This window comes from Colossoma macropomum, unplaced genomic scaffold (genome assembly GCF_904425465.1).
Source record: "Colossoma macropomum unplaced genomic scaffold, Colossoma_macropomum, whole genome shotgun sequence".
In the NCBI taxonomy this organism is placed as follows: Eukaryota; Metazoa; Chordata; class Actinopteri; order Characiformes; family Serrasalmidae; genus Colossoma; species Colossoma macropomum.
Genome location: NW_023494796.1, coordinates 4,999,941 through 5,027,851, shown reverse-complemented (window position 1 = coordinate 5,027,851; position 27,911 = coordinate 4,999,941). Strand labels below are relative to the sequence as shown.

The window sequence follows — 27,911 nt, the reverse complement described above, 5'->3', positions numbered from 1 at the left end:
CCAGATGACTCTCGTTGTTTGTCGGCTGTTTTGAAGTCATGTGATCTCCCAGAGGATTCTGGGAGATCGAGTCCGAATTCAACAAGGCACTTGGAGAACGTGTGATAACCAGGTTGTATGGTCATGCCAATTATAGACCCTTACTGAAAGACAATTGAATTCTAGTAGTCTTGAATTTTATTCCTACATTAAATATTACACTTTCAACACCGACATCATAAGTATTATGTATTTGGTTCCATCAGTAGCCTTGAGTCTCCCAACTTTTGCCGTTCAATTTTATATGCAAGTCTCAGAAGCTGCTGGTGCTCCTATACCTGTTCTTCTACTCCCTCTTCCACTACAGGGGGTTCTTTATGGCTTAGTACGAAATCCATGAGTAACTGTGGTTCCTTGTTAGATATCAAGCAATATGAACTTTTACTAGTGGACTGATGAACCACAGTGTTATAAAACTTTTGAGAAGTACCTGGGGCAGTTTTGCTTCTGTGAAAGACATTCCCAAATCTGCTGTAACAGCTGTCAAACCTGACAAATGAATGCAGCTCTGCCAGATGTTTTGGCTGCCTCTGTTCTTGAACTGACGCTTGTAGAAACATCCTCTTCTGAAACCACATGACCCAGTTACCTGATCTTCTTCTAGAAGAATGTGCCATGTTTCCAACTTGACTAACCTTCTGAGGTCTGAGGGTATTTTCTCAAGTTTTGCATATCTAACTCTCCTTTAAAGGCTCTTCATATAACATGATCCTCATATGTTTCATATCAAAATGCTCCGTTATCTTCATCACTACTTTCCAAAACCGCTGCAGCAGCTTCAGCAGCTGTAAACTCTCTGCACGCCATTTCACATGAGTCTCTGATGTGGACTGAATGAAGAATGAAGGGTTTCCAGCATGATCAGGTCAGTCCTTAGTGATTTCCTGAGTGTCCATTGGTCAGTTTCACACAGAATGTAGATGGACACATGAATCTACCAGTTCCACATGGTGAGAGGCAGATGACGTGTATCTCAGCCCCTCTTCATAGGCTCATAACTCTGGATGTGAGTCTCGTACAATGTTGGAACCGTATTTCTGTGCTGTATTACTGCAAAGATGTGTGGGCGAGTTTGTGGACCACAGAGGGTTAAAGCCTTGTTTAGTAAGAGAACACTGTATCTAATCACTCAAAGTGCTGTTGAAGAGTCAAAGAAAAAACAGTGACATCATCCAACAAAGTAGTGCAGATTTGCACCATCACATGCTGGAAGGCTCCATTGTAAAAGCATCCTGTTCAATTCAAATGATCTAAACGGGGTACAAAATCTTAGTGCCCTTAGAGCAGCTCAGCTCAGTCACACGTTCTTGTTAAAACTCTCCAGTTTTGCAAAAATAGCTCATTCAAATAAGTTCATATGAACTGTAACAGCCTTCTGTTCTTTGCATTTTCCTGTTCACCAGCTGCCAATCAAACATCTGCTGCTGTGATCCTGCACAGGATTCATTTTCAAGACATTTATCAGTATCAGTTCATTTATCAGATCAGTTTTATCTGCTTAGTTGCAAAAGGATGACTTTTACTTTATCATCAACTTTATTAACCCTGTGGCAACCATATAGTTCCTGGTGATGTACTTGAAGTGTTGCTGCTAGTGTCCTGAAGGTTGTGAATTGTGACTGTGAAGGTTCTGTGTGTCTGATTTGCTCCTTGTTCCTCATTGCTGGAGAGAGACAAATCATGTTATGTCGTTGAAGATGTTTTGGGTCACCTCTAATCAAGACAATGTGGTGCAGAGCTACCATGTGAACCTTCTAGGAATGCATGACCTTTCACTTTCCTATTAAATTGTTGATCATATGGAACGGCACTGGAGGTCATCAGGGGCTTAGTCATCATTATCTTTAGACCAGCTGAGCCCTGAAATTTGATTCTCCTCTTGTTAGCGCCAGTAGTGCTTGCATAACCTTGTTTTGTTTCTGTGTTTCTAAGTCTGCTTCAAGCTTGACTAGTGCTTGTACTTGTTGCTGCTGCTGTTTCCTCTTTCCGTATATGTCTTGAAGACTGATCCTGGAGATTCTTCAGTTGGCATGGTGTTGCGGATACAACTTTTTACTGTAATGGCCTCACTGAGATGAAACAATATCAGGTTACTATCTAGATCAAACAGAGCTGCTCAAACAATAATGCTTAGACTGCACCAATGATGAGGTCTTTAAACAAAGGACAAAGAAAGTTTGTTTTTTATCACTGAGAAGAGCACACACAGCAACCAGCAACTACAAAAGCAAACACAGACATTTTAACAATTCAGTATCTCATGTAAGAAACCAGATCCTTAATAATCAGTTAGAAGAATTGCGTACAGACATTGCCCTGGGAAGGGCAAAGCAGGAAAAAAGTGTGAGAGAGGCTGTACGGACAACAGGTTAATGCAGTCAGTAACAATGGCTATTTAACGTTAACCTTTCCTGAACTGTTTCACTTTCCATAGTTCCAGTGTTGCTTGCCGTTGATTCCTATTCAGTCAGCCATGCACGAGGCTTTGAGTTGTGATCGGAAAAATGAATCGGGTGCAACACCAGCAGCTTTACAGAGACTTGCAAGAATCCTCACTTAATCGGTCCAACATCTTTATTACAAACTAAGCTCAGACTAATTGGGTTATTTACGGCTGGTACAGACAGCTGGCATATCGCAGCCTTGTGAGGCAGTGCTGGGGTGTTTAGCTCGGCACGAGTGTGGTTATCTCCTCTCTCTCGGCTCCTGTGCTTTCATATTTATGAGTGCGGCATGAATAGGCCGTCATCAGGGGCAGTAATGTTGGTTGACTTGATTTGCATACTGTGATGTGTCACTGTACTTTGGTACGAAGACCCTTGTTTATTGGACACTTCTAGGGGTCATTGTGACAGTTCAAAACAGGGGTCATCAAAGAGGCACCCAGGTTAAACACAGGCTTATCCATGCAGAGAAGAAACAGAAGACAACAGCAATGGTCAGGCCCAGATAAGCAAAAGAACAAGAAGCTAAGTAAGCCACTGTCTAGGAAACAAAAAATAAAGCTTAGATCTACAAAACATACAAAAGACCTCCCAGACCAACTGCATGTTTTATTATAAAGAGGGCAAACTCAGACCAGTCAAACTGGATTTAGGGCCAAATACTGAATAAAAAAATCACTGTCTTCACAGTTTCGATAGTCTTTTTAAAATGTAACACCACTGATTCTTTTTTTTCCTTTGTTTCAATTGATCAGACATCAGAAAATACATATTGTATCATATGAACATATGAAAATTTCTGGATCTACTGCAAAATTTTATTTTTGCCACACTGCCCACTAGTTGTGCCAATACAGCCAGAGTTTGAGAAAGGAAAAGCTGTATTTGTATTTGCATGGTGTGTACCCGCTATTCACTGCAAACAACAATAACATTAAAAAAAGCATAAATACACTTTTTTGAGCAGGGGTATAAACTTTGTCCACAGCTATTCCAACAAGCCGCTGATGGAGTAAGTTGGTCTAAATTGCCTGAAGCTACTTTCTTGTCCATTTCTGTGCTGTGACCTGCATATGCAGAAGGAGTCCCATTTAAAAAACAACCTTGCTCCTAATATTACAGACAGTAATGGCCAGACAACCGAGACCATCAATTTTTGTGTTTTAAACAAGTAGTAAACAACTGTCGAGGCTTATTGGGATTAACGCATAAGAATTTACAGGTTCTCATGATACTGATTTATATGAGTGAACACACATCAGTTCACTAGCAGTGAAATAAGCAGGAGTTAGTGTGTAGTTAATGAGTAAATAAGCAGTGAATTAATGACAAACTAAACTATCAGTTTACAGTGTTCTCAATTACTAATCACTAAGTACTTAATCAATAACAAGTGCTTAACAGAGCAGTTAATTAACATATAAATAATGAGCATTTAATTACTTGTTAGTATATACAGTAATTACAGTTACATTTGTGACTCTTAATATAAAGAGTTACCAAAAGTAGTTTATCAGATATGTTAAATAAGGTTTCCTTGATTCCCATAATAACACAGAAATGACCCAGAGTGCACTTCCAGTTGGTTGATGGAGGAACCATACGTGTCATTCCTCTCTGGAGTTGTGACCTTTTCTAGACTTTGTGGCAAACTTTATGGACGTGTACTTAGTATTTCACCTTGTTTTACTGGAAATATATTGATATACTGGAATACAAATTAATTTCTAGAGGTATCCAAAGAGTGAAGTGCATGAGACAGGATTTTGTATTTGATAAACACATTTACATACATTTATTTCTGTATGGTACATTTCTATGTGTAATATTTCCCCAAACATTTTAAAGTAAATGTATTGTAAAATATATTTGAATATTTGATAATATATTCTGGAATATATTTTAGTGTTTGGAATGTATTTCAAATATATAAAAATATACACCAATCAGGCATAACATTATGACCACCTCCTTATTTCTATGCTCACTGTCCATTTTATCAGCTCCACTTACTATATAGGTGCACTTTGTAGTTCTACAGTTACGGACTGTAGTCCATCTGTTTCTCTGCATACTCTGTTAGCCCCCTTTTACCCTGTTCTTCAGTGGTCAGGACCCCCATGGACCCCTACAGAGCAGGTACTATTTGGGTGGTGGATCATTCTCAGCACTGCAGTAACACTGACGTGGTGGTGGTATGTTAGTGTGTGTTGCGCTGGTCTGAGTGGATCAGACACAGCAGTGCTGCTGGAGTTAAGCACCTCAGTGTCACTGCTGGACTGAGAACCAAAAACATCCAGCCAACAGCATCCTGTGGGCAGCATCCTGTGACCACTGATGAAGGACTAGAGGATGACCAACACAAACTGTGCAGCAGCAGATGAGCTATCGTCTCTGACTTTACATCTACAAGGTGGACCGACAAGGTAGGAGTGTCTAATAGAGTGGACAGTGAGTGGACACAGTGTTTAAAAACTCCAGTACCACTGCTGTGTCTGATCCACTCAGACCAGTGCAACACACACTAACACACCACCACCACGTCAGTGTTACTGCAGTGCTGAGAATGATCCACCACCCAAATAGTACCTGCTCTGTGAGGGTCCATGGGGATCCTGACCACTGAAGAACAGGGTAAAAGGGGGCTAACAAAGTATCAGAGAAACAGATGGACTGCAGTCTGTAATTGTAGAACTACAAAGTGCACCTATATATTGAGTGGAGCTGATAAAATGGACAATGAGTGTATTATCCGGATTTTATATTTTTGTTTTACTGTGATCACAAACTAAAATCTGAGTCACAAATCGATGCAAGATTCACCAGAGGGTTTGTTGCCCCAGAGAAAAAGATTTTCTGTTTTGTACTATAAAAGCAGAACTGTCTGCTCCTCCAGTTTATTTCCACTAACTCTGTACCTGTTTATACTTTATCATCCTGTGCATACTTGTTCACATATGATCTAACTTTACAGTAATTGGACATTCTTCTTAAGAGCCTCACATTTTAAAACAAATATTAACACAATGAACAAATATTAACATCCTAGCAGTCAATGGTTGTTGGCACACATTGTTTTTAAAGGAGGCTGATTTTGGGTAGAAGTGAAAGTACTGTAACTTGAAACTTGCCACACAGGTCATATGTCACCCCTGAAATATGAAACATGTATTTTGTATGTCATTTTTTCATTTCCTCATGGTTTCTGCTTTGACCCAGAGATATAAATAGGCTACTGTTTCTCAGACTAGACATTCTTCATCTGCACCTCCAACACTGAGACGTCCATCCAGACAAACACAACTGCACACAAAAAACACCAGCAGCAGAGCAGGTAATTATAAAGTCTCATAGAAATATATTTTTGTGTGATGTGCCATATTATTATTATTATTATTATTATTAATCATTTTTAGTTGTTTTTTTCATGCAGATTTATCTACAAAGATGTCGTATGTGCTGTGCTTTGGATTTCTGTTGATATGTCTGTCAACAAATCTGTTCACCTGTGAATCCAAATCAGGTAGTTAAATCCTACATATAGAGAAACAAAATGTTAGAAAAAACACCTGTTTTCTGTTCTGTTTATATTCAATTATATATATATTCAAACAACTTTCAAAATTCTTAGGTTTAACTGCTTAAAACAGTTCAAATGAAAACTAATCTTCCATTTGAAGTTTTCTTAAGTTAAACTTCCTAAATAAAAGTAAATCATGTTCTTTTCTCAGCCCTGAAAATATATAAGAAATAATTCATTCAGAACTGTGACTTGATTTGAGATGCTAGTGAACTCACAAAGTGCTCCTCAACATTCTGTCGTTACAGTGGGTATGATGTACATACTGCAGGATGGAGAAGCTCCTGAACCACCTACTGACACCAAGGAGAAACCTGACCGTGGCTACGTGGCTCGAAGCTGCAAAGAACTCAAAGACAAATATAAAATCAATGAAGGTAAAGCTGGAATTACTTGAGTATGAAATTTTCCACAAAAATATGTTGTGACCAGTCAGTGACGTTTGTTTATGAACAGATGGCCTGTACTTTCTGACAACGGAGAGCGGGGTGATCTACCAGACCTACTGTGACATGACCACTGCTGGAGGTGGCTGGACGTTGGTGGCCAGTGTGCACGAGAACAACATGTATGGGAAATGCACTGTAGGTGACCGCTGGTCTAGCCAGCAAGGTAACAACCCCAACTTACCTGATGGAGATGGAAACTGGGCCAACACGGCCACATTTGGAACTGCAGAAGCTGCTACCAGTGATGACTACAAGGTACAGTAAGGTGCAGTACCTGATATGCATTATCTATAAAAGTACAACAGTGTGCAAAAGTAAGAGTTCACCATTTTATTTATTCAGTTTCCAGCCAAAACATTTTTTTACTGAAAATCGCACAAAAGCTTCCAACACAAAGGGTAATAAAAAAAATCTATCCAGACATTATTTCTTTTGCACACTACTTCCTCTTTAAGTCTTCCATCCTTCCAATGTTAAAGAGTAACTACACCCCTGTATTTTCAGATAACTCCCTGGCTCAACTTTGAAAAATGCTTAAAAATGGGAGGGGCATGCTGGGAGTGACTGAATCAAACAGCACTTTTGCAGTGGAGAGGTCTTATGAGATTGACTATTTTTCTCCACTACCATCTCCATCTCCTACGAGGGAAGGTGTTTCTGATCAGGCAGTGCATCTTGAGCCTTAACATTGACTCAAGCCGCTGAAGTTAACGTAGCGCCAGAAAATGAGTAGCAGTGAGCGGCAGAGGCGCCGAACGGTAGAACATTCCTTAAAACTCACAGTGAGCTTCTAATTATCTGTTCAGCAGATCCATATTCAATATAACCCTAGTCCTGATTTCTTAGATGCCCTGAATTCTGGAATGAATAAAGTGGATTTCTTTGAACTCTGCCTAAGTTTCATTCAGATTGGCATCAAGGTTGCAGACTGCATCACCGGTCAGCCAGGCTTTGCTGCAGTGGCCCTAAACCCTCACGTTCAGCCAGTACTTAACTTCAGTACCCCGCTCAAATTCATGTTCTGTTCATTGAGTTGTGCCCGAGAGTTTGAGTTGTGATCGGAAACGTGAATCGGATGCAGGACCAACAGCTTTATAGAGACTCTCAAGAATCCTGATTTAATCAGTCCAACATCTTTATTACAATCTAAGCTCAGATTAATTATTTACAGTTGGTACAGACAGCTGGCATATCGCAGCCTTGTGAGGTGGTATAGGGGGTATTTAGCTCAGTGCGTGAGTGTGGTTATCTCTTTCACCTCCTATGCCTTCATATTGGGTATGGCACAGGTAGGGTGGCATCAGGGGGTGGTAACATTGTTTGACATGTGTTTCGGTACTGATGTACACATCAACCGCACCTATAGCAGAGTTGAACCAGAGGGGCGCTGCAGAGGCGGAACTGACCACAATAAAAATGATATTTTTAGTTGGTGTTTTAAGCAATGCTGGTGTACATTATTACAGAGAAGTGAATTTCAGCTGTTAATGAAAAAAAAAGGTCTTAGGGTGGAGTTACTCTTTAAAACCAAGTTACAGCTGCCCCCCCCCCAAATATTGATTTTTGGATGACTATGCAAGTACAACAGACCACCCTTTTTATTTGATTCATTTTCTATTATTAAAGGTAATTAGGTACAAGTTATTCATTGTTCAGTGTCAGGGCAAAGGTGTTCAGTGTCACTCTTTACCTTTATTACAGCCTCCATTCTTTTCACACACACTCAGTTTCTCAAAGAAAGCTGGAGGATATTCAGGCTTGGTTGCATTTTCTGCTTCTCACAATCTGATCTCCAAAAGACAAATACAGTGTGTGTTTACTTAAACGGTTGTTCAGTTGTTGCTGCTAATCTCAGATTACATTCCTCCACTGTTGACGTAACTTGACTGTAAACTGTACCCTCCACCCTGAGATGCTTTGTGAAGGCTTTTTAATTCCGTTTAACGGTCCATCGCTCTTATTTCTTACAGAACCCTGGGTATTACGACATTGTGGCTCAGGATGTGTCTGTGTGGCATGTTCCTAATAACGCTCTGGTACAACAGTGGACTGCTGCTTCTATCTTACGCTACCACACTGAAAACCGGATTCTCAGCCTCCATGGAGGGAATCTGTTCAACTTATTCAAGGTAAAACCACAAATATCTCAAATCCAATTTTTATTCTTCCCATATGAGAAGAGCTGGAGAAAGTACAGTGAGACTGTACTTAAGTGGAAGTGAGGGTACTGTATCAAAATCTTATTTAATTAAAAATGTAGAGCCAAAAATATACTTTAGTGAAGGTTAAAATGATCTACATTAAAACATACTAATGTATCTGAAGTAAGGAGTCAGCATAACAGACAAAACCTTATGTGAGGGAGATTTTAGGGGCTTTAAAACTTTTGACACTCATAAATACATTCTTAAAAAAGATGGTTCTTCAAGAGCTCTTCATGACCACTCAAAGAACCACTTTGTGTGATTTAATGGTTCTTTGCATTTTAAAAGCGTTCTTCGGATTCATGGAAAATGTGTTGTAGATGGTTCTGCATAGAACCTTTTTGAAAAGAGTCCTATATGGCACCAAAAAGCTTGATGTCGTAATTGCAGAACCCTTGAGTGCTATATGGAAGCAACTTTTTAAAGAATGTACAAACTTTATACATACATACATACATACATCCATCATCTAAACCACTTATCCTTCTGGGTCACGGTGGGTTGCTGGAGCCTATCCCAGCTGTCACCGGGCGGAAGGCAGGAAACACCCTGGACAGGTCGCCAGTCCATCGCAGGGCAGACAGACAGACATACACACACAATCACACTCACTCACACCTAGGGGCAATTTTAGCACGTCCAATTGGCCTGACTGCATGTTTTTGGACTGTGGGAGGAAACCCACGCAGACATGGGGAGAACAGGCAAACTCCACACAGAAATGACCCTGGTCGCCCGGCTGGAAATCAAACCCAGGCCATTCTTGCTGTGAGGCAACAGCACTACCTACTGCACCACCATGCCGCCTGTACAAACTTTATATTTGGTAAAATTGTCAATTGAAATGTGTTCTTTTATATGATATAAATTGGCAGCCCTTTGTTAAACAGAGATCTATGTATGTTGATTTTAATTTTTAGCAAATGATAAACCAGAATCATTCATTACTACAAGATAAATGTGTGGAGTAAAGTGAACTGTATTATATTTAAAAATACACAAATTTGAACAATCTGATGTAACTCATGTTCATATCAGGAGGTTTTATTCCAAGTCATTTTGGAGCATTTCTCCATTCATCATGGAACTGTGACACAATGTAAAGGGCAGCCTCCGTCTTCAAATAGAGTAGAAAAATAAAAATGGACAAAAATGGAGATCCATGTTTTCATTTGGGCAGTCATGATACACACACACATACACACATATCAGCCACTTCATTAAGTGCACCATGTATCTACATTTATTGTCCATCTTATCAGCTCCCCTGACCATATAGTTTCACTCTGTAGTTCTACAGTTAGAGGTTGTAGTCCATCTGTTTCTCTGTTCTTAAGTGGTCATGGCCCCCACAGAACGGGTCACTTTCAGCACCACAGTAACACTGACGTGGTGGTGGTGTGTTAGTGTGTGTTGCGCTGGTCTGAGTGGATCAGTCACAGCAGTGCTGCTGGAGTTTTTAAACAACTGAGTGTCACTGCTGGACTGAGAATAGTCCACCAACCAAAAATATCCAGCCAACAGCGTCCTGTGGGCAGCGTCCTGTGACCACTGATGAAGGACTAGAGGATGACCAACACAAACTGTGCAGCAGCAGATGAGCTATCGTCTCTGACTTTACATCTACAAGGTGGACTGACGAGGTAGGAGTGTCTAATAGACACTGTGTTTAAAAACTCCACCATATGGTAACTGGAGCTGAAAAAGTGGACAAAATGAAGTGGCTGGTCAGTGTGTGTGTGTTTTTTTGGGTTGCACACTCTCAGTAAGCCATAAAATAGCCAATATCTTCTGTAACGTACAATATAAGGTAAGGAACAATCCCAGAAAGTTTCATTCATGTAGTTCAAAGGTTATGGCTTTTTCAAAAGCACTCATTTTAAGGCAAAACTGAAGGCCACACACACTTTTTAAGACACTAATGAAGAAATGAGCTCAAAATTTGCCCAATATTGGCCACAATGACATGATTTCTTGAAAGAATCTCAGACGCTCAGCCTTGTGTTTCCTTATTCATTTTGCTTTTAGAAATTTCCAGTGACATATGCAGCAGGGGTTTGCCGTACTAATAACGGACCTACTGCCCCAGTGGTGTACGACTTTGGAAATGAAGCCTCTACCAGGAACTTTTATGGTCCTGACATTAGAGGTAAGTCAACATCCTTTGACTGCTTAAAAACCTGTTAAACTGATTTATTTAGACTGGTAAAATAAATCTCTACTTCAATTCACGTGTTTACACACATTAGTAAAATTATGAAAATTTCATGCCTCTAGCCTTTTCCAAGATAGTGCCAGTGTGGTGTTCCGTCTTTCCCTACCTGTTCTATGTTCAGCGGTGTGGTAGTGCTTATACTGCTACATTATTACTTATTTAAGATTGGCAAACGCTATTCAACATTCATACCTCTATGGTGTATTTCTGGGACCAGAATCTGGAGGGACAGAGTAGCTTTTATTGCCAATTTTCCAGAATAATGGGTGGGGTCACAAGGAGAGGGCCATAGTTGGTTCATATCTTATCTTAAGCACAGAACCATTTCAGTGAATACTGCCAGATATTTCTCTTCCTTGTGGGGTTCCACAAGGGACCTTATTAGGGCCCCTCCTTTTTTTGCTATACATGCTGCCATGAGGTGAAATTATTAGGAAGCACAACGTCAGCTTTCATCTTTATGCTGACAGCTTTACCTTCCCATTAGACCTCATGACAATGGCTCTTTAAGGTCTCTCAGCAGTTGTCAACTCTGTGGTAAGGATCAGCTTCTTCCAACTCAGAAACAGATTAACCAGTCTCTATTGCAACGCTTACAATTAGTCCAAAAAGTAGCAACTAGGTTACTGACTACTACCAGGAAAAGAGACCATATTACTCCAGTCCTCACTTCACTTCATTGGCTACCTGTCCAGTTCAAGATACAGTTCAAAGTGCTTTTATTTCTTTTTAAAGCACTTCATGGTCAGACCCCCTTGTATGTTGGCAGTATACTCATTCCCTCTACCACACAGCGAGCTTTGAGATCATCCTCACAGAACTTGCTGGCTGTTCCTATATGGGCTTAATATTGTTATTCGATTAAAATCAATTAATTACATTAATAGTTTAATATAATCTTTTCAGGAGAGTTTGAGACTGGCTACATCGCTTTCAGGGTGTTTAACGTTGAGAAGGCAGCCATGGCGATCTGCTCTGGAGTCAGACCAACTGGCTGCAATACAGAACATGTGAGTTAATAAACTGTCAAATTTCACATTTTAGTTTTGGAAAAGGAACAGATATATTGTATGTATTTAAAGCTATTTTAAGAAATCTTGTAAACGCACCTGGATTGTAGCCCAATTATTGGTTCATTTCATGCATATGTTCAATCTGGTTTCTCTTATTTTGCTACATATGTGCATTTGCTCAAACATAACTGCATTGAGAAGAGCAGCCCTGGAAGCTGAACACACCACCACAATTCAACACTACATCTACAGCAACACAATAAAATAAAATAAAATAAAATAAAAGGAAGAAACTCTAAATTGTGACTTCAGACTGTAGATCGCAAACTGTAGAAGACTTTCTGTTGTCAAATTACATGTGTGTTGGATGAATTATTAATATAGATTTTTTGTAGATGTACTCAATGTTGGATATTGAACATTTTCCTATATGTACCATATAGGGGTGCGGGAAAAAAACAATTCTTAGACGCATCGTGATGCGGATGTTAACGATTCTGATTCAATTCACAAATGTCAAAAATCGATTTTCTAAATATTTAATTTATAAAGTAATGTTGACGGAACGCAAAAGGCACAACTTGGAAGTGCGGAAGTGCAGCGCCCGGACACTCTATGAGGTGCACATAACAAAAACACTACTGGATGAGTGAGAAATCCGACCGGCTCAGGAGTCACAACACAAATGATAAGAAGAACCACTTTGTCCTTTCAACAAAAATCAGACCACCTTGGGAGCCACAACATTTATGTCCAGTATGTGATAATGTCCTAGTATAAGTTAGGTTAAAAATATAAATGAAAACGCGGACTTACTTACGCTCTGCTTTAAGCTTTAGCCGCTTTCCCCCCATCTCCGCCAGAAAACGTTTCCTCTAAAGTAGATCAGTTTCTTGTAAAACATCTCTCACGTTCGACTGTTTTACAAGGCTGAAGTAATTTCTTATTCTCCAGCTTCTTGTTCGAATTTTCCCGTTCCACCTTAAATTCTGACTGAGCCGCCGAATGTAAATGCGGCACCATTTAAGGTGGAATGGGAAAATTTGAAAGAGAAGCAACTTCTCTTGTTTCCAACTTAACTTGCCAGTAAACCAACTGCGCAGCTTATAAATGCAAATAACGCATCGCTGCTATGTGACCTGCAGTCTGCACGCCGGTTCTCAGTCATTGTGAAACAGGGCTTTCACGCAATGTTGCAAATGTCCCGTTTCGAAGATATTTTACTGACACAGCGATCCCCCCCGTCTCTACAATGAGACCCAAACCGAAGTAATAAAATCACTAAAGAAAATGTGTAGGACAGCTGTAACACGTGCTGCGTGGACGTCCATCACCACTGGATCTTATTTCACCGTAACTGCGCATTTTATCACAGGTGAGTAGCAGCAGCGTCTCATGTGCTCCAAACAAGAACAGTGAATGAGAGCCTTCCAGTTCACTTGCCACATCACTTCCATTTGATTTATTAATAAAAGATATTGGGCGTAAATTAATTATGGATCATTACAAATACTTTGCTGTAAAAGTACCAAGTCCTCACACAGTGAGAAAACAGAACTCCTGTATAGAAAAAAGATGCATCGATAATCATTTTATAATCGCATCTCAGCCTCTGAATCGTAATCAAATCGAATCGTGAGGTGCCTAGAGATTCCCACCCCTAGTACCACTATATATATATATATATATACACACACATTGTTGATGTTTTGCAGTACTGTATTGGTGGAGGAGGTCACTTCCCAGAAGGTGCACCAAGACAGTGTGGAGATTTCGCTGCTTTTGACTGGGGTGGATACGGGACAAATACAGGTGCCAGTGCGTCCCGAGAGTTTACTGAAGCTGCTGTGCTTCTATTCTATCGCTGAGACCCAAATCACACATTCAGCTTTCTCTTCTGCTTCTATCATGTAGTAAATTTACACAATGTACTGTAATAATCAGTGCTTCATTACAGTAACTCTGAAATTCATTAGGTAGACCTAGAAGAAGAAATCAAAGTAACCTGAAAAAGATAACATAACATATATTAACAAATTCTTAGACTGGCATTTCCAGATTCGTCAGCCAAATTAGTGATGTGTTCTTAATAAACAGGAGGGCGACTACATATTTTAGCTAAACACTACAAATTGAATTATATTTCAAACCCTTTGATTTACCACATATGCCTTATATAAACTTTACTCTGAGACTTTCACCATGAAATAAAATTAAATTCACAACTGAACATCAGTTTCAGTCAGGACCTCTGTATTTTAAAACTGTGTATAATTATTGGACTCTGCAACATCAGGCACCAACTTATCTTTGTTTTGTTATCCATTTCTTCATAACCTCATTTATAACAGGAAATGTAACCAAATTTATGTAGACACATCTCGCCCTGTTGCTCAGCTTATCTATACTGAACTGAAATGGTGTATTAATATTTTCCTGAAAGATGACTTTCCTTTGTACTGTTTTGTGATTCATTCTGTATTTCCTTTAAAGCAAACAGTTTGCTCTGGTTTGCCTCATCTGTATGCCAATATATTAGCATAGTTAAAAAGAAAAACTAAGTGTCTGTGTCTTTTATGCTTTCATTTTTGTAGTCATCTGGACAAATCCTTCACATCTTGACAACTAAAAAGTTCGGCAGGTACGGATCTGAAAAAAATAATATTCATCAAAAAACGTAATCAATGAAAACCCTTCTGGAGTGTTTCTTTATAATTTTATAAGGAAGTGTAGACCAAAATCACATTTTCACAGCAAATACACTTAAACTGACATTTATACTCCATGGTTTTAAAATTTCACAGTTTGTTCTTAATAATATGTCTGCATTCCAGCCCACATTTAGCCCAAAGTTTCTCAGCATTGTCCTTTGTTCAAATTAAAGAGGCTAGGAACAAGGAAAATAAACAGGGAAAATAAACAGAGAAATAAACCAACTATAAAACCCATCACACAACATGGTAATGTTAAAACAAAAAGCATTATTCAGCTAACAAGATGTATTGCTTCTTGTTCATGCACAAAAGCCAAACACACAATTCAACAAACCATAGACTCCCAATAAAACATTATAGTCTTGATTACATTCCATGAGTTAATTAGTGGGCAGTCGTGGGCTGGAGGTTAGGGAACTGGCCCTGTGACCGGAAGGTTGCCGGTACGATTCCCAGAGCCGACTGTACATGACTGAGGTGTCCTCGAGCAAGACACCTAACCCCCAACTGCTCCCGGGCTGCTGCGGATAGGGCTGGCTACCACTCCGGGCAAGTGTGCTTACTGTCCCCTAGTGTGTGTTTCACTTCATGGACGGGTTAAATGCGGAGGTGATATTTCCCTGTTGTGGGACTAATAAGGGTATCTTAAATATAAAAGGTATTTTGCTATACACAAGCAACCTCATTAAAAACAGATACCATATTACTGTCACACTTCCTGATTCTCATTCGGGCTCTCATTCCATTATGCACTGCACTACATACATTCCCAGAATCCTTCCGTCAGTCACATGTCTCTACCGACCAATCATGAACCACCCAGCAGATCACAGTCACCTGAATACTGATTACCATCACCAGTATTGCCCCATATATAAACTTGTCTGTTCCAATCTGTCAGTGCATACTGAGCCGCTCTTTGTCTGATTGCTGTTTCGGCCTTGATTTGTTTCCTCATTACCGATTTTCGTTTTTGTCCCTTTGGACAGAGTCTACCTGTGTGTGTTTGCTTTTTGGCTATGACCCTTGCTTGTTTATTCGACCCCGTTAACGTTTTTGCCCGTGTATTCTGTTTGGCTTATCTTTGTCTTTCATCTAAACAAAAACGCACATAAAAGGCGCGGTAAAGGACAGCGTTTTGCCATTGCTGACAATTGCATTTCTGTTCATTGCACTTCGAATCCTAGTTTATTGAAACACATGAAGAATATGGGGAGACTGGTTTTCATAGCATAAGTTTGTAATTATACTCATGCTTCTCAAACTTACCTTTGCTTTCATACCTACCTTGTCTGATGTGGACCAATCAGACATTTTAATTTGGTCCATTCTGCCAGGTGTGAACTTGACTGTGCACTAAACAAATGAACTGTGGTCCACCAAAGATTTTGATTCAGTTCACTGCTGGTTTTGTCCTGACCAAATGAGGGCATGGCATATGGAAAGGATAATGATAAAGCAGGGCAGCTGACTTTGGCAGATGGATCACAAAAAGTGTTTTTGGCCAAGCATCAGCGACCTGACTGAGTGACAAAGCATTCAATCATAAAAATGCAGTGATCAGGTAAGGTTTATTATTGTTGCTCTGACTGTGGTTCATGTCTCCATTTTAATAGAAAAAGTATTTTCCAAAGTTGGAGTAGGATACTATATTTATAACAAGACGATGTGTAAATAATATATCTGGATTCTATACAATGGTAACCTGAAAGGGTTCTATTTTTGGCTCTAATGTGAAGAGAACACAGTGTCTGTATACCTGCCAAATTTCTGACCAATCAAAGAACAGTCATGTGCACAATTTGGTGTAATTTAGACGTTGCGGTGTGAAATCAACTAAACGAAAAGAAACTCTGGTGGGGACAAAGTGAGTGTGAAAATTGAAGGATTAGTGCAGGGAGCATCAGCTGATGGACTGCAGTCCAGACATTTGGCTTGGTTAGGTTAATGTCTATAAAAAATGAAGCAGTATAACTTCTGTATAGGGCTGGGTGACAAAACGATAATGATAATTATCGCTATATAAACTTTCCTTGATGGAACATTAAGAAATGTTTTCGACTGCAAGGAAAGCGACACTACTCTGCTGTCTCCAGGAGAGGGTGCACTTCCAAAAGTCGTTTTTCATCATGAATGGGGGTTCAGCCCTCAAACTACTATAGAGAAATCCAGTCGTCTGCTAGCTGGTGTCTGAATACTGTGATATGCTCTGATATGGATGTGGTGGGAGTGATGGCAGTAAGGCGGTGTGACCCATCACTGACCTACTGAGCCAGCTAATGTTCGCTAAGGTGACGTTGTTGAGCAGTTTAACACTGTTATTGGCCACTTCTTTAGCGTTTGTAACGGGATAGCCTAGCGCTCATCACCAGACAGCTAAAAATAATCTGTTTTCTTTCTTAAATTATGCCTATTTTGAAAATTGTGGTTGTGCTTTTCCAGCTGATAAAAACAGCTCACCAGAAACTTTCTCCCACTCTCCCATGACAGATCTGTGCAACGTTCCACTGTTTGGTCAGTGTTTGTCGTTTTCTGGCCACAAAACAACAATTAACCACACAGGAGCAAAAATCAGCCTTCAAACTAAACTTCAAAATAATTATTTGACATTTATTGCGATATGTATCGATATTGAACGATATGAATTTTGCTTATCATGATAATATTTTTGGCCATATCGCCCGGCTCTACTTCTGTAGCAGAACTGAGTAACATTTTATCCAATTACATGCTTTTATTTCAACAACTTAAGTCGAAGCAGTTCATCAGAACAGAGACTACAGAGCAGATAACAGTAGTGAACATGTCTTGGTTAAAAAATGTCAACAATAAAAACATTGAAAAAAGGGAATCGTGTCTTTTTCTCCATGTTTCAAGTACAAATCGAATGTGTTTCATCTATTCAGAGTTTGTGGTGCTGTTCAGAAGTGGAAACAAATGAAATAAACCCAAAGATCAACATGTAAGATCCACCAGAGTGGCCTACAGGTCCATTTCCTGACAGCACAAGAGTGTGAAATTCTCATTTGGAATAGGCTTTGCAGTGGGTTACTTTAATTTTACTCTATTTTTAATTTATTTAAATTTATTTTACCATAAAAAACAGTGTTTTTTTATGCAGACACTTCTAAAGATGGTTTGAAATTTCAAAGATTTCCTGATTATTTAATCATTGTTATCTATGTATGTACTTATATATTACACAAACAATAGCTAATAAATTCTTATTAAATTCTGAAAATATGATCAGTTTATCCCAACATATTTGACGTGTCTGGTTTTATTTTAATACGTGCCTGAACTCATCGTTAATGGTAAAGCATTTAAAGGAAACTTTTCTTAGTCTTTTAATTTTGAAAAGACATAACTGGGCTTTTTCAAGTTTCAGTTGAATACCCCAGTCCCATCACTAGTTTAATTTGGAGACTCCTACCACACTCGAAGTAATGAGTTCCATCCATAACAGCAAACTCAGCTCCTACATACACGTCCATGGCACTGGAATCCACGGTCTGTGTGAGGCGAGTCAGTCCCAGAACGTTTTCTAGAAACTTCCAATGGACAAAATCAGCTATAAAACACATGCAGTCTAGACCAGTCTAGCAAATCAAAACAAAGCTATTTAGAACACGTAATTGTTTAAAATGTTAGATATTTACAAAGATTATGTTCTGATCTACTTAAACCCAGCACATTAATAGAGATTGTAATAAGCTAAATATATACAAAATCATCATTTATAGGGTACTCTCTATTGGGAGGTATCTGCCCTAAACCCTTACACTTAAATTAACACTTGCAAAAACACTACTTACATTTATTTTGCATTTTTTTCCAAGATTGTTTTTAAAAGATCTTGCTAATTTCTTTTCAAGTTGAAAGGCTTATGTTTATCATTAGTTTTTTGTTTTACATTTTTAAATAAAAAACTTTATTTTCTGCACAATGTTTTTGTGTTTAAATGAAAAATATTATGATTTTTTGTGTGTACAACTGTTCAGAGCTGTGAACTGGTTGCATTTTTGAGCTACACATGAGCTTAAAGTGTCACTACCGAAACAGTCGCTACTGAAATATTTGCTAAAGTTTTATGTAAAGTGTTATGACTGATCGTTTTGGTAGCGATGCATAATGGAATGTTCAATCATTTATTTTGATGAAATAAACATAACTAAGGTTTAGAGTCGCTGAAAGCAAAAGGATTTTAGTCTTTCATGGAGAGCCAAAAGGCATGATATCATCAGGCTGCTCTATTTCGAGTAACATTAACTCATTTCTGCTGTTTCACAGAACTAACAGGTCAGTATTGTTTCATTCCATTTGCTAATGTTTGTGAGAGCTAATCACAATGCTGCACCATTTAAGGTGGAACAGGAAAACTTGGAAAAGAAGCTGGAGAAAAAGAAGCTAAATTCAGCCTCTGAGTTTTAGCACTGACAGTATTTTTGATAAAGAGTTTTAGGCTATCGAAACGTCCACCTTAGTTTCATGTAGCTTAGTGACATCAAATTGAGGTGCAGTAGGTTTAGCTTGCCTGTAGCAATATAAGTATTAAGGCTCTTTAATGACTTTGTAACTCGGAGGATCCAGTGATACCGGAGAGAAACATATACACAGGACAAAATGTATCGGGTTCTGAATATTTATTTATTTAACACAGAGGACAATAGAAGCGATTTTTTGAAAACCCTATTCATTCTGGCCCTAGAGCAACTGAGCTCAGACCCGGAGTTCCTAATATGGGCATAACACAGACTACTAGATGACGTAGGACTACAGTGGTCTATTAGTGTAGCAGCTACACTACACAGCTTACGTCACACGTTATCAGCTGATATCGGATGTTGTTATTGGTGAAACGTATTAGCATGAGCACAAATAAATAAGCAGGTAATCAGCCCAATACCAGATATCAGTACCAGTACTGATTCATCCCTGGTGTGTATACGCTGTATTATGTCCCTTCTACCTGGTGTTTCTGTATACTGACTTCTATTATGCATATAACCACTTCCTTTTTTCTTTAAGTATTCTTTAGTAACATCTATGGTTCTATACAGAACCATCTGCATGATGAAATTGTTCTTCAGATGGAAAATATATTATATATGTGTGACCCTTCTTATCGGGTGTTCGTCCGCCCTGGTCAATGATGGACACCAAGTTGGAATGATGCAGTTTTATTTGCCTCCTGTAAAGAGTATGGCAACCACAGTTTAAGTCTCTGTTCATGCTTCGGTCAGCATACAGCACGGCAGCATGCAAACACTCTACTGCCCAAAGAATACACTGGTCTAAATATATTTCCAAAATGAACCAATGTCATGAGAGATATAAATTCATGAAAATAATATGATAACCTTTACAAATTACTATGATCGTTTTGTGGTGAAAGTGCTTGTGTTTCCATATTATGGTCATTTTTTAGATTTATACACGTCTACATTTTACATTTCCATCAGGGTCAACTGTTACAGTTTCAATATGAATTATATTTTATAGCTACATCATCCTTTTTTAATTAGTGGAACATCAACAAAAAGTAAAATATGAAATGATGCCATCTGGTGGCGAACACAAAATATGGCATCCAGACCACATGGTGCAAGAATTTAGCTAGTTAAACCAGCTAGTATTGCTGTGCTCGTTAAAACTCTTCTTTATGTACATTAAAAAACAAATAGAACGTACCTTAATGAGTACGGCAACCAGAGTATAAGTCTCTGTTCATGCTTCGGCCAGCATACAACTAAAGAAACAGGCTACGTTAGCACAGTTCAGTTCAGGACAAAAGGTTCAGGATTTCAAGACAGCAGGGACAAAAGTCGAATATTACAACACTTTAAGGAGTAATTAGCAGTTTTGCAGAGCTGAACATACGAAGCTGTGCTCACCATAGCAGCATGCAAACACTACTGCCAGGGCTGCACCCAATCACCAATTTATATAGGAGCTGTAATATGCCAAACCCAATTAGCGGGAATTTCATAACATTAATGCAGCTATTGTACACCGTTACATATGGTTCTATATAATGTCAAAAAATGTTCTTCAGTTGTGACAATATCACGTATGGAACAATAGCAGAACCCTTTTTGGTGCTATATAGAACCATTTGTTTTTAAAAGGACTCATATAAAACCTTGCACAACACATTTTCCATCAACCTGAAACACCATTTTAACATGCAAAGAACAATTTAATTTATGGTTATATACAGAACCACTGTCTTTACTAAAGAACCCATTAACTTACATATATTGCCCCAGCGGTGGACTACGCACAAAAAATGACTACATCAAAAAGTTCACTTAGACATTAAAAAGTTCCATTAACGTCTAATTTCATAATAATACGGATACTTAACATTAGCTTCACATTTAACAACTAATTTTATGCTCATTAAGCTGTTGATGGAGGCTATGAGCTTTGTTCTCTCTGAATATTTACATGAAACAACCAAGGAGAACTTTTCTGTTAACACAAGTTAACCTACTGAATTCCTCACTTCTCAGTTAGCTAGCTGGCTAAAGCTAACGTTAGCAAACGCTGAGGAAGCTAAGCTAACCACAGAACGAACCCCACCTCACCAAACCCATCCTCACCTCAGCTTGTAACGGTCGCCTCCTGTGGAGATGTGGCTGTTAAACTCTTCACTGAAGGATTTTCTGTTTTTATTTCGAAGTTTAACTCAGTTTTTATCCGTTATCCTCATCTTTTTCCAGCAGTTTCTCTCCTCAGGACAGAAATCCGTTACGAAGCTACAACCGCTGTTTTGATTTGAAAATGTCGCGAGAGCCTCTTAAAGGGACAGGCGCCATTTAAACGCTAGGCTCAATGAGCTAATATAAGCGTATTCTGAAGTATTACACTGCTGAACTCATTTAAACATGAGCAATTTTGTTTAGTTAATGTCATTTTGATTCGTACAGTTAGATAAAGTTTTAAGTGAAAAAAGTATCTCTTTTCATATCTTGATTCTCGATGCTCGCGGTCTAATTTGGCTTTATTTCAGGTCGAACTGTTTTCCACCACAATCGAACGCTTCTCAATGAGTAAGAATGTGCTTCGATGCGGTGCGTAGCGGCAGGTGCTCTTTTCATATCTTTTCATACCTTGATTTTCGCGGCAACGTCTTTAATTTGGCTTTATTTCAGGTCGAAATGGTTCCCACCACAATCAATGTCGTAACAATATCAAATAACTTACGGCTATGTGGTGTGTCCCAGTTAACAAAATTTATCTGGCCCACTTGTGGGCCACATCCTTGTTTTAGTTCTTGCCCAGTTCTGGCCCATATACTGTAACACGAGAAGAACTAATGGATGCGGCCCAGATGAGGCCCACACACTATAAAATTAGTACAACTAATGGATGTGGCCCAGCTCTGGCTCATATACTGAAAAGTGAGTACTAACAGATATGGCCCAGATCTGGCCCACATACTGTAAAGTGAGTAGAACCAAGGGATCTGGCCCAGCTCTGCAACATGCAAAATATTAGTAATATTTCTTCCTAATAATCGATGTTGACAAAAGCCATTTCAGAACGAAAACTCCATGTTGATTTTGGTTAAATAAAAAAAACAGAAAGCTTCACCTTTGTGACAGGTCTTTATCTGCAGTCTTTGTGTTTACATCTTTAAGGACACGTACTACTGGTCATTCCGCAGACCATCTGCCTTGTGTCAAAGAGTATAATGATTTACACATCCATAAATACATTTCTCACAATATTTCTGCATTAATTTTAAACAATGGCGGATGAAAAATTCTTGAGCCAAGTGGAGAGGCCTCAGAAATACAGGCTAAATCTGAATCTAAATCTTCCTTTAGAGCACTGTTTAAGTGGGTTTAGAATGTAATTTTTTCATAAATCAGAGATGACAAAATTGTCTGAAAAATTATACTTAAGCGGTCTATGGAATAAAAACAGTTGTGTATGTCCCTAAAACCAGTGGTGGACAGTAACGAAGTAAATGTAATTCATTACTGTACTTTTTCGTGTATCTGTACTTCACTGACGTACTTCCATTTTGGGTGACTTTTTACTTTCACTCCACTACATTTCAAAGTCAAATATCGGACTCTTTACTCCACTACATTATGAGAAATCTGTTGCTCCTTTTGGTTTATGTGTATATAAAAACGTAACATGTCAAAACGAAGGAAGAGCAAAGCAAGAATACCAATCAGGGCGCAGCGGTCACTTTGTTTGAGCTTGTTTTGACCTGTTGGTCATACCGACCCAGTGCAGCACACGGTTCAACATCAGTGCAGCAGCGTAAAATTTTGGGAGAGTTTGTTCAACATAAATGATGAACTAACCTAACTTTGTGTAAACAGACCACAATATAGAAATATGTACACATATGCAGTTGTGACTGACGTGTCTTTATTCTTAATTTATACAAACACATTTCATTTTATAGTAAATTAGTTTTGGCTAGTTTATGTTTATGAACAGAGACCTACAGATGCAGTTTAGTAAAGGAAACTCATTTGTGAATCTGAGATTAAAGTTTTTATTAAACTTAAACTTGCAAATAAATCTTAAACTGAAACTTTGCTTGTTTGTAAAAAGTGATTTCAGAGCCACTCAGTTCTACCTGATGGAAACTGTTTGCCTTCAGTGTTTTGTGCTTATGATAATTTTAATAGACATCAGCGTCACTAATTAATGACATTCTATTAAAAGACTGGTTTACCAAGAGTAACACTGGAGTATTTTCACCTAAAATGAGTTAATGAAGCAGAGTCTTGTTATAAAAATGATAACAGGACATCAGAGCCATAATTAATCTTTTAGTATTTTTACTTTTGATACCTAAGTACATTTGAAGGCAAATAGTTTTGTACTTTTACAAGTCTAAAGGGAGGAACTTCTACTTTTACTGGAGTGATATTTTACCTTGGGTATCTCTACTTTAACTCAAGTACATGGTTTGGTAACTTCGTCCAACACTGCCTAAAACATAGGTGTCAACCCATTCAGTATATCTTTATAAAATACATACGTTCCTGAGATCAAGCCAACTGTGTACGTGACACTGTTTTGCAACTTAACTTGATCAACAGCTACACTTTCTGATTCTGTATGCAATACAGGGGGAGGGAGGGAGGGGGAGGCAGGGAGGGAGGGGGAGGGAGAGAGAAGGAGAGAGAGAGAGACGAGCAGCAGCGAAAGAAACAGAGACAAAGTGAAGAGCTGAAAACCTTGAGTAAAAAGACTGAAGAATCTAGCTGGTTGAAGCCACTGAAAAGTGGCCAGTTTAGTGTATCGTTGGTTGTTTGTGTTGTGAATTTGGGTGAATTAAAGATATGGCTGCTGCAACCCTGAACCCTGCCTCCAGCGTCCTCCTTGAGCCCGGGGTAGCACATGACGTGCGACAGCTATATTTCTGGGGTTTTGTACAGAGAATATTTATCAATGTGGTATTTTAATTTTACTTCGTCATTTTGTCCCACATTTTTCCTTTTTCCACCATGTTTCATTTAATCCATTTAATAAGCTGTACAATTAGAATGAGGTTAGAGCTTTAAAGGCATGAAAAAATTACAGTAACTTTGAAAAGACTGAAAAGAAATTTTGAATTTGTATATATGTTTTATTATAGTTCTTAAATGGCATTAAATATTACATTAAATAGTAAATATGGAGTATATGCAATTGTATTTAGTAAATGACGCATGAATAAATCCAAAGAAAACAACAATAACAATAAGTAAAAAAGTAGATGAGTAGAACAAATAAAATGCCTTAATATTTAAATTAAAGGCCAAAATAAACACTTTACAGCCTATCCAGTACCAAAACTAGACATCAGGATTGTTGGTCCTTGATCTTGATTAGGATAAAAAAAAGAAAGGTTGAACGTTACTCTAAATATCCTTTTGTCATAAAGGCCATTTCTGCTTGGAACCTGTGGAAGCCCTCCGTCTTCTTTAGGATCAAGATGGTTATTTTTGAATGGCAAAGAAGAAAAGAGTCTGGTCACTGTTTGCTGAACAATAATAGAAAAAACAATTTTAAAGTTTTCCATTGTTACAATATGTATTTTTTGTCATTTTTATATAATTGATTTTAAATTGCATCTTATTTTACCTCAGGTGTCAGAACCTCCAGAATATAAGCAGTGCTGTTAAGGTCATCTCTGTCCAGCTGTGTGACTTTGTAGATTCATTCAATGATAGCTTCTGTCTGTTGAATGGAAAATTTTTACCAACAACAACTGAGTTACTTGTGAGTATTCCTACATCACACATCATGAAATATTGCCTGGTGAAAAGAAGTTGTTTTTACCTAAACATTTTGTATTCATGTGTTTTTCATCAAAAACAGAAATCCGTAGGGCTACCTGGCTCTTAAGTCGAGGGGCGAATGTGGGACGTACATGCAGATACATCCTGTTAGATCTTACTGCCCCTGTTACGAGATCTTCATGTATTTTCTAAAAAATATATAAATAAATGTAAAAGTAGCAATCAACTAGGAAAGTGTAGCAGTAGTCAAACAAAAACAATGGTAAACAGTTTGTGATGTGCAGTGTGTAATGAACTAAACAGTTGCTAGGCAAAAGTGAAAATATGTTTTTAAACCATACTGACTAGCACATTGTATTGTAGAAGAACTTTGCAAATGTGTTACCACAATATCAACGCAATTGATAGTCATTAAAATTCTGCTCATCTACAGTAATAAATCTAAATGACCTCGATTTCTTCATCCTCAATCATGTTGTTGACCAAAATCCCCTTCTTTAGGAGTGACATTGTACTGTAAAAGAGAATACTGTATTACACAACATAGTTCTGGTTTTGTGATGAAATTTGTTTTAGTACAGTATATTTTGTACCTTTCATAAGGGTATGGCTGTTTATTGTTGCATCCTCAACTGAATGGCATGTCTTTGGTGACTGTGGCAGGAATGATGGCAGCACATTCAGTGTGCAGCCGTCTGTTGCAGATGTCGCACTGGATCCATTGCACATGCTTCACGTGTGGATGCATGACTCTGCACACAAACCCAAGGCACAGCTCAGTATAACTGTCAAACTACCAAAGCTTTAAATCATAAGGAAAGTATATTAATGGCCACTTACTTTTTCCCCAGTTTTTGAAATATGCAGACTTTAATGTACTGGACAATGCACCTGTTTTCACTCACACCTTCCCCCATAATTCCCATCTCGGGTGGAAAGTCCTAAAAAGGTGTCAGGTTTAAGTAGTATGCCACATCTCAGAAACTTTATTACATTTTTTAAATAAAAGTCTTAACTAAGGTTTATCTCAGTTTGCAGATTTTTTACCATACATGTGGCGTGGTAGATTCTATTCTGTCCAGCATGCAGTACTTCCGGAGACTTTTTTAGGAGATTTTTTGCTTCCATCTCTGCCATATTTGAGATAAAAAAGACTTCTTAGTAAGGCCTTAATAAGTTAAATATACATCCATATATTGATTTGAAGACACAAATATAATGTATGGTCTATTTACCATGCAAACAAAAACCCCACAGTTGTATCCATCTTTCTTTGTCCACTGTTGTGGACTGGACACAGTCCAGCCATCAAGGAAGTCATTTTGTTTAAAAGCTTACCAAAAAACACTGTAGTGATTAAACTAACATATACACACACATTTATACACAAAGTATATGAAATCAAAGAAAATGATAAGTTTATACTTGAGAATGTCCACGTCAGCATTTCTAATGGTGATGTGTTGCTTAGTGTTGTCATAGATCCTGATTTCCCTCACCAGCAAATCAAATCAAATCAAATCAGGTTTATTGTCACATCACATTTACACAGGTGGAAAGTGAGTGAAAATCTTAGGTACGTAGCCCCCTTATATAATTTGAATACAAAAAATATATAAATATCTAAGAATATATATATATATATATATATATAATAATACACCGACTCTGAATATACACATATACACAATATACGCTAGTATTGCACTATTCCATCATACAGTTTTACAGTAATAAGCTATGAAATAAAACTATGATACGTACTGTTGTACACATTCTGTGTGCACAGTTAGTCTGAGGTAGATAATAAATGAGATGCAGGTACTCAGGGGATAGAACACTGATATAAAATTTATATATATAAATTTTCCAGATTATACAAGATATGGATAGAAGATGTACAAGATGTCAATCTATATGTGTAAGTGTAGATGTGCTAGATTGAAGGTGCAGAGGATCAGAGTGAGTGAGTGTCCCTGGAGATAATGACTCAGAGGTGCAGTGGCAGGCCTATAGACCGATACACCAGCTCTACTGGCTGTTCAGCAGCCTGATATCCCGGGGGATGAAACTGTCTTGGAACTGGCTGGTTCTGGACTTTATGCTTCTGTACCACCTCCTGCTTGGCAGCTGTGAGAACAGACAGTGGCTTGGGTGGGTGGAGTCTTTTAGAATCCTCCTGGTCTTCCTCAGGTTTGGAAGCTGGACCCCGGTGATGTGCTGGGCTGTCCACACCACCCTCTGCAGAGGCGCTGTTGTGCCTTTTTTACCACCTGTGTGGTGAGTTCGCTCCATGTCAGTTCCTCTGAGATGTGAACACCGAGGAACTTGAAGCTGCTGACCCTCTACAGTGGCTCCTTTGATGGTGATGGAGGTGTGCACTCTCTCTTGTTTCCTGAAGTCCACTATGAGCTCCTTGGTCTTGTCGACGTTGAGCGAGAGGTTGTTCTCCTGGTACCAGAATGTCAGAAAGCTGACCTCCTCTTTGTAGGCCTCCTCGTTGTCATTGGTGATCAGGCCCACAATCGTGGCGCCATCTGCAAATTTGATGATGACATTGGAGCTGTGTCTGGCTGAGCAGTCGTGGGTGTACAGAGAGTACAAGAGAGGGCTGAGTACACAGCCCTGAGGAGCTCCGGAGTTAAGGGTCAGTGAGGAGGAAGTGATGTTGCCTATCCTTACCACCTGGCATCTGCCCGTCAGGAAGTTCAGGATCCAGCGGCACAGAGAACGGTTCAGACCCAGATCCCGAAGCTTAATGTTGAGCCTTGAGGGCACGATGGCGTTGAATGCTGAGCTGTAGTCCACAAACAGCATTCTCACATACGGGTTCTGTTTGTCCAGATGGGAGCGGGCAGTGTGTAGAGTCAGGGCTATTGCGTCATCAGTGGATCTGTTCTGCCTGTAAGCAAACTGCAGTGGGTCCAGAGTGGCAGGTAGTGAGGAGCAGATAAACTCTCTGACCAGCTTCTCAAAGCACTTGCTTATGAT

General features: G+C 38.8%; 1 protein-coding gene across 1 annotated transcript; it reads left to right on the top strand.

Annotated features, from left to right (window-relative positions):
* Positions 1 to 5,930: 5,930 nt before the first annotated feature.
* Positions 5,931 to 13,812, top strand: LOC118816858 (intelectin-like). Its single transcript, XM_036583455.1, has 7 exons — positions 5,931 to 6,006; positions 6,312 to 6,440; positions 6,520 to 6,767; positions 8,483 to 8,641; positions 10,745 to 10,865; positions 11,838 to 11,941; positions 13,660 to 13,812. The coding sequence occupies exons 1-7, from the start codon at positions 5,931 to 5,933 to the stop codon at positions 13,810 to 13,812; spliced, it is 990 nt and encodes a 329-aa protein (XP_036439348.1).
* Positions 13,813 to 27,911: the final 14,099 nt, after the last annotated feature.